At 37.6% G+C, this 15904-nt stretch overlaps 1 protein-coding gene across 7 annotated transcripts in view; it reads left to right on the top strand.

Annotated features, from left to right (window-relative positions):
* LOC115209403 (ribonucleoprotein PTB-binding 1) overlaps positions 1-15904 on the top strand; it is a 102804-nt gene that overhangs the window by 78475 nt on the left and 8425 nt on the right. For 6 of the 7 annotated variants that reach the window (XR_004998419.1, XM_036501573.1, XM_029777799.2 and 3 more), the window contains 2 exons: positions 5095-6114; positions 13071-13238. Coding sequence is in view for 6 of the 7 variants with exons in the window: in XM_036501573.1 (XP_036357466.1) it covers positions 5095-6114; positions 13071-13238 (1188 nt within the window). In the remaining variant the exon portion in view is untranslated. The remainder of the gene's footprint in view (positions 1-5094; positions 6115-13070; positions 13239-15904) is intronic. The other variant, XM_036501574.1, reaches the window with a different exon arrangement.

Raw genomic sequence — 15904 nt, 5'->3', positions numbered from 1 at the left:
TGATAGAAGTAGTAATTGTGTGAAAATGGAGTTGATAGTTTGATTTATGGTTTTGATGACAATGATGTGAGCTAAATGGTTAAAGTTAATGCTTCAAGACTGAAGATTTTGAATCATGTCCCTGTTATTTTGCTATCTTGTACAAACATGATATAGAAGAGAGCAAAAGAGTTAACTCATTGGTAGAGTGCCAATTATAGGAAATTGACAGATTGGTTGTCTGTGATGCCAATTCACAACAATGGGTATTTATTGTTTAAAAAAAGAAAACGGTAAAGGATGTGTGAAGGGAGGCAATAAAGAAATGTAAGGTTCAGATTTCAAAAGGCTGTAATTCAAGCAAGTATACAAAGAACATGATAAATGGCTTCATGTCAGAGATGAGCAATTATGTCAGCATGAAAAGAAGGATGTTACACTGATGATGGTGATACACAACAGACATGTAAATTAATACTTTTATGCATGTGTGCTTAGAGTACATACACATATCAGAATAAAGGCCTAAAAATCTTAGTTAATTTAATCTATTTTCAAATTTATTCATTGGCATGATTTCTGTTGCATGCAGTCTATATGTATACATCTTACTTCTTACTTGTATATATCTTACTCTGTGCATTTTGTCTTTCTTCCCTTTTAGTACAGATATATTCATTGTTTTGAACTGTAATGTCTCTTGAACCTGGAGCATTGGAATAGATCTATAATAGTTCTGTAATTTATTCCACTGCTTTTGACTTGAAATTTGACTCTTACTTTTCATCCTCCTAGCATCAATAAAATATGTATTTGTTGTGTACTTAAGTTGATTGGATCAACTGTTCTTCCCTCTTACAAATATATGCCTTTGTGCCAATGTAAGAAATTCTTATAATAATAATAATAATTATTATTATTATTATGTACAGGAATTAACCATCATAAGTATTCTTCTGTTTCTATTGACAAGTTGATTTTAACTGGAACACAAAGCTTTGCAATTCCTTGTATTCGTCATAGACATAGCAGCCAAATGTGATTCCAAAGAAAGCCAATGACTCAAGAGTTTGCTATTTTGTCCAAAATGATATCAATAGCATTTCAGTAACATCCATGGTAGGGAGGGGCTTAAATACTTTCACTTTCTCACAATAGAAAAGCACAATCAAGTTTTCTAAAAGGATATTAATGATTTCTGACATTGGCACAAAGTGTGTCTCTCTCTCTATCTCTATCTCTCTCTCTCTCTCTGTCTCTCAGTGAGAAAGGCTAAGTTGACCTGCACAGTTTATTTCAAGATCAAATGGAAATGTAACCAAATATTGCAAGGCATTTATTGAACCACATTACCATATTTCTGTCAGCTTGCACTGCCTTTATTTCAATTAATTTTGAAAGTAATGAAGAATTTAGTATAAAATAACTGCCAATGTTAAGCTATGTTTAAAAACATAAACATGGAATTTTGATTGAAAGTTTTAATTTACATTACTTTAAATAGGAGTTTGTATCATAGGAACAAGAGCAGTTTTATGTGGGTTTATATCAAAAGGGTTAATGTTATTTCGTGTTTATTCATCCACTTGTGTGTGCACACCCATGCATGCACACATACCTGTCTGTCAGAGGAAAAAATACTTTCTGTGGAGTTTTTTTGTTACCTGTAACATGTTTACTCAGAGTCTGTATTTAAATCCTGGCTCAGTTCATCTTAATTTTTCAGAAAATGGAATAGAAACTGCCTTCTCATCTTCAGATTTAATTCTATTTTTAATGAAATACAATAAGGTTTTCTTTTGTTTGTTTGTTTTTTAAGCAGTATTATTTGATATAGTGAATTTTCCATTGCTATTCTTTCTGGTACTTGAAACAATGAAAATACATCTTGCATAAAATCATGATGCAAGCTTTAAATTAAAATAACTTAAAATAGATGGTTGTGTACCTTAGACTCAGGCAGATTTCTATAAAACAAATTAAACTGTTCACAAAATTTGTTGTGCTCCAGAAGCCTTCATTCTCAGCTTCACTAACCCTTTCCCAATTTAAAATATTTTCCTCTATTTATTGAAGTCTCACAAAGTTTTATTTACCTATTGAATTTTCCTCCCTTCTAAATCTTTTCTTACTCCATTGTGTCTTTTGTTCTGTCTGTTTCTTTTTTCACATCTGACTGCCCCCCCTCTTTTACTACATTTTTTAAACTGTTTTTTTTTGTGTTTTTTCTTTTCTCAAATCTACTTTCCTGTTTAAAGCTTCAGCATAATTGTCTTTAAAGAATTCATTTTAGTATTTGAGTAACCAGTGAATTAGCACAACCTTTGGAGCATCAAAGTGTCATATGATAGTTATGGCTCTTGATAGATTAAATGTGTTGGACTATTTAGTCACATCTGTTTACATTTTATTATCATCTTTTTACACAACATTCTTCATTAGTACAACAAATTTAATGTGTACTTCATGTTATAGTAAAAGATGTGGTAATTTCATTAATATGTTACAGTGAACATGTAATAATAATTTCTAAAGCTAGCATGTGTAGAATGTTTAGAAAAGGCAATAATTTAAATTACCCTTGTATTTGACTGCTATTTTACTGATCTTTACATTAAATTTGTTGTACTAATGAAGAATATTGGGTAGAATGCCTTCTGAATCTCTGTGCTCTAAGTCTAAATCCAGTCATGCTGAACTTTGCCTTTCAGTCTTTTCGGGTAAATAAAGTACCACTCCAGAACAGTGGATTGGCAGAATTGCAAGAATGACAGATCAGATGTCTTGCAGTATTTGTTCCTGCTGAGTTCAAACCTACCATGGCTTATTTTTGATGCCATTAGGATAGGCCACTCTGTTGCAAATATTTGGGCCAGGTCTCCAATTTGAGGATACCTTCTTCCTCCTATCACTCTTGGAGTCCTTATAAAGGGTTATGGCACTATCTTCCCTCCTGACTCAATATTTGTGTTGTGCTCATGCCTTCTGATATAGAAATTAAGTTGAAATATTTGATTTCTCTCTTGACTTTACCCATTCTTCCTTGTTTTTAATGACTAAGCACCAGGTTTGTAGCTGTTGTGAAGTAACCTATGTGACTATCAAATTGTGTACACACATGCACACAATTTTTGAGTAAAAGAGATGACACAAAGATGCAATGGTTTCAGTCCAACATTTTGGGGCACTCAGATATACCATGTTGATCCTCTTTGTTTTAGCCAAGACAGAACAGCATTGGTTTCTCTTTTGATTCAGTTAACTTAGTCATATTGCATGTAACAAACAGTGAAAGCTATGCACATGTTCTGGTTTTTATAAGCATAAATGTGCTCTCTCTCTCTCTCTCTCTCTCTCTCTCTCTCTCTCTCTCTCTCTCTCTCTCTCTCTCTCTCGTATAGGCACACAGTATTTGTGCCATTACAAAGTTTGCTTTGAAACCAGAGTTTCAGCTTCTACCGTATTGTGTGGCACCTGGAATGTCTTTGTATTATTACCTTGGGTTTATCAATGACTTGTGAAGGAAATTTGGTGACTAGTGGCCTAAAATTGTGTGGAAACTATTTGATTCCGTGTGTCTTCACAGTAGTACTATTTGAGCAACAGCAATGTTTCTGTAAATGATACATCCACCTATTTGGTGGTTGTCCATGTTTGAAGAGCAATGAAATATAAATATCTTACTTTGAAAAGCAAGTGAGGGTTGGTGACAAGAAGGGCATCCAGCCATAGAATATTGTCTTAGTAAATCTCATTCAATTTATTTCAGTATGGAGTAAAAAGCAGCATAAAAATCATGTGCTTGTGTGTGTTTTGTTCATTCATCTATCACACACCACTTTCTTTTATGCATGTGCTTCTTGAAATGTATTGAAGCTTTTAGACTGTCCTCACAGACTTGTTACCTAACAAAACATGTCTTTAACAATAAAAACATATGTCCTTTTTGGCTTTTTTGTGGTGAGAGAGAAAATGGCTTTGGTGGACTTGTTTACTTGCATTGTTATAAAGAAAATGTGGGTATATGTGTATATGGAAGAGAGAGATAGCTGTGCACTACAGTAATCCATTCTCATATGTACAGAAATTGTAGTTACATCTGTAATAAAAGGAATATATTCTTCTTTGGGTTCAATCTTCCACTAATTTACTTCATGCATGAATGGTTAGAGTTAAAAAGTGCAAATATAGCAATAAAACAAATATAGTAATAAAAAAAAATAGCTGATTTACATTCCCCTCACACACACAAGTGGATAGATTTCTTTTGTTGAGGAAATTTTTTTCCTACCACAGCTTGACAAACTGGAGTAAGCACTTAGACGGCAATTGTAAGATTCAAACTCAAAACCAGTATAAATACTGTTTTAGCACAGAACTATAAATGTTGACAAAATTGGTTTCAACTTCCAAAACATTTTCATAATGTCAACTGTGCTTTTGGTGAAGACATGGACAAAGATTAATGCAACATCATAGTCTAAAATAAAATTAGGTGTTGAGAAATTATCCCACCTCCTTCTAGCAACATATGATTGCTATACTATCTATGAAATGATATAATTTTATTCAAATCTTTATTTGGTAATTGAGTAATGTTCCTTTCGAAGAAGTTAGTTATGTGGAATAAAAAGAAAATCTTCTTAGCATCAAAATATCTCAGGGCCAAAATATCCAATGCCAAATGAATTCAGTACCAAATTAGTGAGACCAAACGAACTGGGCCAAATCAACCACTACAGAATGTCCTTAACCCTAGACAGATTAACTGAAGCAGGAAACGTTGTGTACTTTATTTTGGAATACAGCACTGTGTTTGCAATAGTAACATTTGAACCTAGCAGGGGTAAGTAATCTGGCACTTGGACCTCATTGTCTCTAACAACAAACAATACACCATTTGTGCTTTTACATCATTTCACTAATGATACTATCATGAGTTATCTGTTCTTATATTGTGAGTCCCCCTGTTGCTAATCAATTATTGGTGTATCTCATATCTGACTTAAAAGAATGTCTGGAGAAAGTAAATTTTTATTTCTCTTGAAAGTTTGTTTTTAATTTCAGCATTTCAACTATATTTCTGGCTAATTATTTTCTTGTTCTTTTGCATAGTCCAACTTTCAAGCTGTCCTCAAAGGACAGAAGCCTTCACTCTTGGGCGACCCTATGACTGCTCAAGCTAACATCCTCGTTCAGAATTTAATGTCTCAAATGAACAAAGAACCATCATCAGATGACAAAAAAGCAAGTGCTGCCAAAAGACAAAACCAAGATGTGAATCCTCTACCTACTGGTTTCAATGAAGGAAATGCCGCTTTGCCAAAACCTGTTAAGGTACCATTTACTCAGACTCCAGTTTCTGATGTTCAGAAAATTCAAAACTTGAACATCCAACAATTGATGGCACTTGGTCAGTTAATGAGCACAATGCAGAACAGCAATAATCTGCAAGGGTTGGCAGCAAACCTGAATCAAGGAAGTGACAAGAATACTTCCCAAACTGGTGCTTTCATCTCAAACCAACAGCAGAAGAGCAACTGGGGTGGCTCACCAAGCATGAATATTCCATCACTCGCCAATGCTATTGGCAAGCCTGGTCTCCTTCCTAGCCCTAATCAAAAAGCAGGTAGTTCTCCGGGCTTTGGAAACTTTAATCAAAACATGGTAGCAGCTGCTAACTTTATGCGTAATTTACAAGTTCTAGCTGCAGCTCAGCAGATGGCCTCTAACAAGGGCAACACCAACTCCAATCAGAGAACCACGCCTGTCAGTAAAGACAAGACTGCTATGATAGGAGCAGGTTCATTGCTTGGAAGCCCTCCAGTAGTGAGTAAGTCCAATTCCAGCAGTTCTTTCTCAGCTGGTAGATCTGGATCTCTTAACAGTTCTTACACCTCTGACAATAGGAGCTACAGTGATACAACTTCTCAGAGACTGAGCAGGGGTACATACAGTTATGATACATCCAAGAGAAGCAGCCTGTTGAATGAACCAGAAGCAAGTCAATCAAATCAGTCATCTGGAAGTTACGTATACGACAGAATGTCTTCTGGTTACTCAACGAGCCGTGGAACTTCAAGTTACAATAGCCAGCCTCGAACTGGACAGTATAGTTCAAGTTACAACTATCAGGTATATACTTTGCTTTTTAAACATCTTGTATTATTTTGCTATGATATGCATTCATTTTTTTACTGTCATACTAGTTATGTAATGCAATAAGTATATTATTCTTGAAATCATGTTATTAAATTGTTGTTATTGCTACTATTATTTTTGATATCTCATAGTTCTTCTAATGATAATATAAGGCGGTGAGTTGGCAGAAACGTTAGCACACCGGGCGAAATGCTTAGCAGTATTGCGTCTGTCGTTGCGTTCTGAGTTCAAATTCCGCCGAGGTCGACTTTGCCTTTCATCCTTTCGGGGTCGATAAATTAAGTACCAGTTACGCACTGGGGTCGATGTAATCGACTTAATCCATTTGTCTGTCCTTGTTTGTCCCCTCTATGTTTAGCCCCTTGTGGGCAATAAAGAAACAGATAATATAAGTTGTTAATGTTCATTCAGTTGATTATACCCTTTCCCTGCACAATCTACTTTGACAATTATTTTTAAAAATCATTACTAGATGCAGGTTGGATATATATATATATATATATATATTCATCTAAAAAACTTGGTTCTCATTCATGTAGTTTCATTCATTCAGGTTCATTCCTACTGCATGGCACCTTTATGCAAATGTCTACCACTATGTTCTTGTGCCAATCAAAACCTTGTGAGAGGATTTGGTTGATAGAAACTGTGATATATCATCATCATCCTCATTTAACGTCCGCTTTCCATGCTAGCATGGGTTGGACGGTTCAACTGGAGTCTGGGGAGCCTGAAGGCTGCACCAATGAATACATATATGTGTGTGTGTTTGTGTGTATCTTTGTCTTGACACAGTGTGATGGTTGTAAGCAACCATCATATAAGTACAGTTGTATAAGCAATGTTGTTTGTTTTCAATCTTCTGTGGGAAATATATCCCGCCATAGCAAATATTGTTGAGAGGTGGACTGAGAAACAGACCAAAAGTGTTTTTTTTTTTATTCCCTAATGTAATTTTCTTTAGATGTTTTTATGTATATCGTATGGGTTTAAAAATGATTATTCTCATGTGTAAATGGGATTATTTTACTTTCCCACTCACAAACACCAAAAAAAGTTCTGAGAATGCATTTCAATTTATAATATAGATATCAATGGAAAAATTGGTTTTTGCATTGTAGAATTCCATGTTATGGCAAAGCCTTTAGGAAAACAACTTTACTATAATGCTGAGGATATCACCTCAGGATATCATCATCAGCATCATCATTTTATGTCTGTTTTCCATGCTGACATGGCTTGGATGGTTTGACAGGATGTAATAGGTCAGAGAATCATTACTTGCTTCATTATCTCATTTTTGGTATGGTTTCTATGGTTGTATGTCCTTTCTAAAACCATCCAATTTATAGAGTGTACTGGATGCATTTTCTTGTACCAGTACTACACCAGTTACCTTCCCATCACCACGATTAAAAACTCCTCTTAAACTCTGTGTTGTTGCTCAGATTGATTACCCACCGCATACACAGTGTACTGAGTGCTTTTTGCAGTATCAGTCCTGTTGGGGTTGCCTTACAGCTTGAAAGGAGGGGACCCCGTAATGAAGGTATTACATACAAAACATTTTAAATGTACGCTGTGTGGACGTGTAAAGACACCCTAACTGTAACCCTAAAACTAACCCTCCCCTTCATCTCGTTACGTAGATGCACCGGGACCTCTGTATTTAAGTAGTGCCGTGAAACTGACAGTTTTTGTGTGTTCTTGAATGGCTTATAAACATCTACACTGCAATTGTTTTTGTTTCAGCACATGATCTCAGATCAAGTCATTTGCTATGCGAGTACATCTCTGTAATTTTTTTAATTCACTGTGCATAAATGCCAGCAATGATCTTCTCAGGCTCTCCAATATTTTAATTTCTAAACAGAAACAATCAGGGCCAGGGAGGGGGGTTGCAGAAAACCCATAATTTCTCAAATTGTCTTTTTTATAGCATATAAATGTATTTATGGGAGGGAAATTATTGAAAAACACGAATACATGTGAGAGTGATAAAGAAACAAGGAAGGTTGTCTTTGGATGTGCTAGAAACAACAGCCAAATCATCCTTAAATCACTCACTCTCAAAATATTAACATTTTTTAAATAAATTTTTGACTGAGAATGCTCTTCCCATGGTTTTGAAGTGCAAAAAAAAAATTGACCAAAATAGGGCCAAGTGGGAAGTTTAGGGAGGGGGTTGCAAAAAAAAAAAGAGTTTTCAAAACTTTTTTTATACACAGATGCACCTCAACCCCCACCCCATCACTTCGAAAGCTGTGGTTTTAAAAAAATGGGGAAAATCCCTGAAAAAATTTTCATCATAAATTTCTTCATAATCGTAATCTATGCCATTTGAAAGGGATTTGTATAAATTTTCATGAGAAGATACCCATCTTCCTGAAAGTTATGAGGGAAAAAAAGTCAGATCATGTGAATTTTTCCAAAACTCCTCTCTCCACCCCCTCGGAAAAATTCTTTCCTATGAATCCCTATGTACTCTCAATTCACAACATCTAAGCAGTATTTGTAGAAAATTTTTTTAAAAAATATCGTTTTTGTGGATGAGGCAACAAAGTTAGGAAGCGTATACATCTATAGTAATGCCTTTTTATTTATATGATTTTTTTCATTTCATGTTTTTCATTCATTGTTTGCAATGTCTCTCTCCCCTCCTCTTTCTCACACACACACACACGCACTGCAAAGCTTACAGATGGGCTGCTGAATTGAAATTTCTATGTTGCTTTGAGTAGATGGCAAAAACTTGACAAATTGCTTCTCCCTCTGTTGTTGGACTACTGTGATGTTTGTTTAAAAAAAGGAGATTATGACTGTGATGAAATAATGACAGCAATATTTACTAAGCAAGTGAGCACTGTTACACAAAGAAATAATTAGATGTAAAATATAAAAATTATTAGAATTGATAATCAAATGTGAAAATATTATCAAGAGGTTAGCAAAAAATCTGCCTGGAGGGCAGTCTTTTTGCTAGTTACAGTAATACTTGCTGTCATCAGCTTAATGTCCAGTTTCCACTACCAATATAGTTTGATGATCTGAATGTTTTCTTTAGCTTAGCACTTTTCTTGCTGAGAGGATATCTTTTATAGTACTGTCTAGTTATTACAATTGAATGCATTAAAAGTTGTTTTTACTGTGACTGCAAAAGCTCCCTTTATTTTCTCTGCTCTTATGTGGAATAGTAGAAGTCATCACTTTATAAAATACCTGGTGAAAATTTGCTTAATAAAAGTTTCATGAAAGCCATTTCAAACCAAATCTCTGTGACTTCACTATGCATTTATATACTATATCATCCTTTCTACATCTTAGGATTGCTATATTTCATCTCTAACTCGTTAGCATTTGGATTACTCTGTGAAATATAATGCTTATTTATTCACATTGTTTTGAATTAAACATGCATTATCTTGTAGCTTTGAGATTACAGTGATGTAATTATTTATTTTTGAATGACATTATAGGATAAACATAAAACATAATATTTAGACCTGATATGGCTGGTTGAAATGCTAAAGGGTTAACACTCTCTCATCCTTACTATCATTCCCAACATCCTCTCGTATCTGCCTTTGGCAGTTCCCCCTTATTCCCCACTCGCTATATCCACCTTTACATATTTCTGACATTCATAGCTGTCACTCTCTCTCTCTCTCTCTCCCCACCCCATACCATCATTTTATTTTATGATCTATATACAGGTTAATTATACTACTGCTCTCTACCTTTCCAGCACTTATCTCTTTTTTGAGCTTCTTCTATATACATCCCCCCCACTGACTCCTATATACACCCTCCCCCGACTGATATTTACTGTCAACCTCTCCTCCACCCTTAATCATTCAATAATTCGCCTCTATAAGGCGGCCAGCTGGCAGAAATGTTAGAATGTTGGGCGAAATGCTTTGCGGAATTTCATCTGTCTTTATGTTCTGAGTTCAAATTCCGCCGAGGTCGACTTTGCCTTTCTTCCTTTCAGGGTCGATAAATTAAGCACCAGTTGCACACTGGAGTCGATCTAACTGACTGGCCCCTCCCCAAAAATGTTGGGCTTTTCTCGTATGGAGTAGAAAAGAATACATTCATCTCTATCCCTATCTTTAACCAGTTGTCACCCTCCTCTCACCTATGAACTTACCTACCCTTCCTGATCCTGTCCATATTTTCTCCTGTGCCTTGGCACAACCATCCTTGTTTTCCTTTTCAGCTACTTCTAACTATCCTTATATGTGTGGTAACCATATATCTTTTCTATAGCAAAACACCTACCTCTTATCATCTAGTATAATGCCATCTCCTCTGTTATAACTCCACTCTGCTGAGGTATGTCTTCTTTGCCTTATAAGTTACTAGATAACTTTACCAGTGCTGATGTTATCAGTGCACTCTGTAAAATGATTGGTGTTAGGAAAGGCATCAAGACATGGAAACCTTGCCAAAGCAGATATTTCAGCTTGACAGTTTTCTGTGAGGATCAGAGGCCACTGTAGTAGTGGTAGCGGTGGTTGTAAAAAGGACTGAGTGTGGAGACATGTTTGTGAGTTAGGGGTTATGATGTGTTGGTGAGCAACTTTAAGCTAATCAAGTTTGGAACATGGATACTAAAATGATGGTGATAATTTATGGACCATTTTGATGTTACAGATTTCTAATGATATTCATTTTGGTTATATGCTCTTAGAAGTTATTCTGTGAACCTGCACAACCCATGTCAGCAGAAGGCGGCCTCTGTTTATTATTTATGAGGAATTCATTTATGATAAACTAGCAGTATCGCCCGACGTTGCTCGGGTTTGTAAGGGAAATAACTATATAAGCATTTTTAGAGATGTAAAGTATAATAGCCATCTCAATATGGCTAACCACAACGGGGTGGGGTAGCTTTTTACGTTCTGAGATTTAATAATAAATTTTTAGAGAGTTACTTCCCTTATATATGCCAAAAATGCATTAAAAATGGGAAAAATTGATGGTAAATTTTTTTTTAAATCGTAGACTCATCGTAGACGCGCGCTAATACCCAGAAGGGCTCGATATGAATCACGACTATAAGATACCCGGTTTTGGTTAAACTGCACCGCAAAATGTGGGAGTAGTTAGGAATCTAAATCGTAGGAGACAGACAGCACACAACCTCACTTTTATATATAAAGATTTTACAGTAATGTTGAACAGAAAATAATGTTATTGTCCCTCTTGTAAGTCTTTCAACTGCCAGCATTGCCTATAATAGAAACCACTACATTGCCATCCATCTCTTTTTGATCCTCTTTTTTTCTTTTTTTTTTTTTTTTTTGTTGTAATGTTAATATAAAATTGCATATCACAGATAATCATTAATACACCTAACTACTGACCAAAATTTTGATAGTTTGCATCTGTATCACTAGAATTGTGCTGTGTTATAGCTGAGGCACATACTCCACAGATGGCTTAGCCTTGCTTAACTATAAACAGGTATCATCATCAATTTGTAAAGTGATGAGAGTACTGTGTGTTGACTGAAGATTTTGTTTACTTTTAGGACTGAGTTCAAACCTCTCTTGTAGAGTTTATCATAGAAAAGATGGACCCCCACCAGGCTTACAAAGATTTCTGTGATGCTCTAAATTATGCAGTGAGTCATAGAAGTCATTAGAAAAAATAAAATGATATTTAAGATTTGTAACCAAGCATAAATGAAGAACTGTTAAATGCTTGGCTGCCCTAACCTGTTGTGTGATATCAAATACGAAAGGCAGTTCTGGTGTTGGAAGGATTATATCCCAATTGACTTATCAGGTCGTTTGTATATTGTGTTAATTATCAACTAATGAAATTTGCAAAAGAGGGTTCAAACCTTTCTGAAAGAAAAAATTCAGATGTTTTTTTTAATGTCTAGGAAATGCTATGTAACAGATTTTAGAATAAAACTTTGGCTTATACAGTTTTATTATTTCTTAGTTGCAATTCCTTTAAAATCACTCACCATTACTGCATTTAGAGCTAGTAGCAATCTAAACTACTTGTTTCTTGACATGGTCACTAGGCTTGCTGTAAAGTCACCTATTCTCTGGATTACAATTAACAGACCTAAAAGCTAGCTTGCTCAGCAAACCTATGAAGCTTGGTTCAATAAAAATAATGCAGACAACAGCAGCTGTTCAAATGTTGCTATATTTAACCATGGGAATATGGGGATCATGGTGGTTTTATTTTGCTTTCATTTGCATGAAATATTTTCTCTCAGTTTTCATGTAAGTAGATATTTCCAAATTCATCATTGGCTGTATAGGGAACTAAACTATGGTGAGCTATTTGCTAGCCAACATCTAGATTTAATAGATACTAGCAGTATCGCCCGGCGTTGCTCAGGTTTGTAAGGGAAATAACTATAAAGCATTTTTAGAGAGTTATAGCCAAAAAATATTTTTAAAAATGGAAAAAAAATGATGGTAAATTTTTTTCGAGAGTTAAAAAAGGTGGAGTTGCGTCCCCTAGACGGTCTGTGGTTTGGGTTTCTGATTCTCGACCCCATGTCGAATTTATCGATTTTTTTCAGAACTGGGGGAATTTTTCAAAATTTTCGCTGCGTTAGTTTTGAATTATGACATTGGGCTATGTGTGTGTCAAGTTTCATCAGAATCGGTTGAAAGCCGTGGTCAGAGTGAAGGTACGAGAAAACAGACACACAGAAAACGCACAGACAAACTGCCGTTTATATAGAGAGAGATTATTTTATTAAACAGAATAAGTGAAAGTTCCACCTAAACCAGCACCCATCTTTACCACAATCATTTCTTGCCCAGAGAAATAGCTACATTTCTCCTGGTATGCTGAAAACGCCATTCTATCTCTCACACTGAGTTTTGAAATGGGAGATTGGAATGTCTTTAATTAATGTTTTTTTTTTCTTTCTTTTTCATTCCCTTGTCTAGACTGGAAACAATGTTGGTTCTAGCAGTAGTTTGGTTCCATCCACTAGCCTTGGTACTGGAACCACCAGTGCCACCACTGATTACTCCAGCACTATATATAACAACCAATATGGAACCACTAGCAATGACCAATATTATGACAACTATAGTAATTACTATGACAATCAGGTTAGTTTTGTCACTATACGATTTAATTTCTATGTAGATTTTATTTTGTTATTTTTATGTTGTATTTAAGATTTTGTTATCTAATAATCTACATGGAATGTGCAGGCTTGCATTAATTGCTTTCATCAATTGAAATGTTTGTCTTTCTCCCTTACACTGTGTGATGTGAAGGAGGAAAAGATGGAAGCAGAGAGAGAATTACAGTAGTCTTACCTGTCTATCTGGAAGGGTCGCTCACAACGTCCACATGCTCTGTCTGCCGCCATACCATCTAACAGGTCTGCTCTTGTACACTGTCCACTACCAACTGACCTCTCGTGCCCCGCCAGCCCTGCATGCCTACTTCGGCCCTTCCGGTGGGACCCACAGGCACCACTTCTGACAGGACGTGTACTCCCTCATTTCTGGTCCTTCCGTACAACACAGCCTGGTTCATAACACCACATGCCCACCTGATCTGAAGATCATTCGACCAACTTGCCCACACCCTCTTCTCAACCCTGACCACATTTCTTAACTTGTCTTGTAATCAGCCAACCAGTGAGGAGGGCACCGCTTCCTCTGTGACCACCATGGGACTTCAGGACTGGCCTCAGTCCCTGGCATGTTGCTGCCAGCTTCATCCTCTTGTCCATTACTGTTGGCTCCATCTTCCATTGCATTGATGATCCTGTGCACATCCAAAATATGACGCAGCATACCATCTACAGACACATTGTTCCTCAAATTTACAGAGGTTATTGTCCACTTTCCCCATTGTGATGTGCACCGTGCATTTGGGGATTTAACCCAGACTTCTTCCCTGACCTGCACAAAGGCATGCTCTCTCTCTTCTGTGGGTTGCAGCGATGTGATACATGGATGTCTCCACTTATACTTAAATATTGTCCTGTGTGGCACTGACTCCTCAGTTTGTCCCAACCTGGGCAACATATACCAAAAGACAACCTCTATGGTCTTGATGGTGCGATGATGCCTGTCGACAACCCCATTGTCACTTCACTGGTATGCTGCCCTGAAGAAACGGCTAACATGCCACTTGTTGAGCATTTCCCTCAGCACCTCCAAGCGAAACGCAGTGCCATTGTCCACAAGCAGCTCATCCATGGCGCCTCGTTCTAGGAATATCTCATTTAGTATTCTTGTGATTTCCTCTGCGGTCCCCGTCTTCATCTCCCTCCATATGACCAACTGCCCCAGTCCGCAGTCAACCATCAGGAGATGTGTCCCCTGCTGTTAGTGCATCATGTCCACTGCCAGTCATTTCCAGTTGTGTTCCACTGGAATGCTTCCTGCCTCATGCACACCAAGTGCAGGGTCAATGGACTGGCACCTGTCACAGCTCCCAACTACTCTCTGCACACTCTGCTTGGTCATGTCAGAGTCAACTTTCCTGGCTAGGAACAGGGTCCTGTCCACCCCCATGTGATGCATGGTATGCAGTCTCCTCAGCTCTGAGTCACTCAGTTGATAAACTGCAGCTACTCTTTGCTCATATCCTCTGGCACCTGCAACCAGGCTTTCTTTACTCTGGTCAGAACGTCCACTCTATTCTTCTCAGAGGGCACAAAAACCAGAATCAGCCTCAGGTCAAATTCAGCAGCTAGCTCGCCCAGAATTCCCAAACAGCATCTTATCAGCATCTCTGCACCCTCTTTGGTTCGCACCCTCCGTTTGCCAGTGACCACTGGTCCTGCTCGTCTAAGTACAGTGACTGACTCGGTCTGGATCTTGATGGTACACAGCCCCCACCTTAGGGCCAGATTCAAACCCTTCAACACAGCATCCAGCTCTGCCACGTTGATGTGGTTGCAGTCGTCCTTCTTCCTGAGCCAGGCCACATGCTCCACCACGACACCTCCAATTTCTAGGACAACTCCTGTTGCTATGCTGCTAGCATCACACCAGACGATCCCATTCTTCAATCTGAGCACATACCAGTTTCCTCTTATTGAGTCCTCCGCAGTCACTCTCTCCAAGGCTTCTTGCATCATGGCAGTTGTCTTCTTGCCCACATTGTCACTCCACCTCACTCTTTCAGCTCACCTCTTGATGAAGCTGCATGCAGAGCCATCCTGCAATCGGGTAGTGTCCCAGCAGCTTCCCACACACAGAAAACAGTTCCCGCCTACTCGTCTTGGAGCCCAGTTCTGGGATCTCATACTCTCTCCGCAGCACCAACACACTAGCCTTGTCTCTCCATAGCTTGAGTACCAGTGTTGCTCCTCCTTCCATCACCTCTGGTGTTTGTCAGTTTGCCCAAAACTCTTCAGGTGGCTTATGACCTCCTTTGCCGACACTATGCTCGCATCCACCAGGATGTCATCAATATAGGAATTGGTGGCACTATTCACTTTGTCTGCCTTTCCCAGGATGGTTTTGAGAATTGTCGCCATAATCGTTGGTGCTAAATTCAGCCCAAATCCCAACCTGGTCAGGCAGTATGTCCAAACCTTGTACCTTACTAGCTGATATTTCCAGTCTCTCAGCCACATGCAGCTGCAGGTATGCCGACTTCAAATTGACGATTCCACTCTCTCATGGTTTTGCTGCAAATGTCCATAGCTTGCCGCCCGTATGGCACAATACATGGTTGTTCAGCTCTCGGAAATCTAATACTGGCCTGACTTTATGCTTCGTCGGCTGCACCACTGCCATCAGCAGTA

The sequence above is a fragment of the Octopus sinensis genome, linkage group LG3 (genome assembly GCF_006345805.1).
Source record: "Octopus sinensis linkage group LG3, ASM634580v1, whole genome shotgun sequence".
Lineage (NCBI taxonomy): Eukaryota > Metazoa > Mollusca > Cephalopoda > Octopoda > Octopodidae > Octopus > Octopus sinensis.
This window is presented reverse-complemented; position numbering and strand designations above follow the sequence as displayed.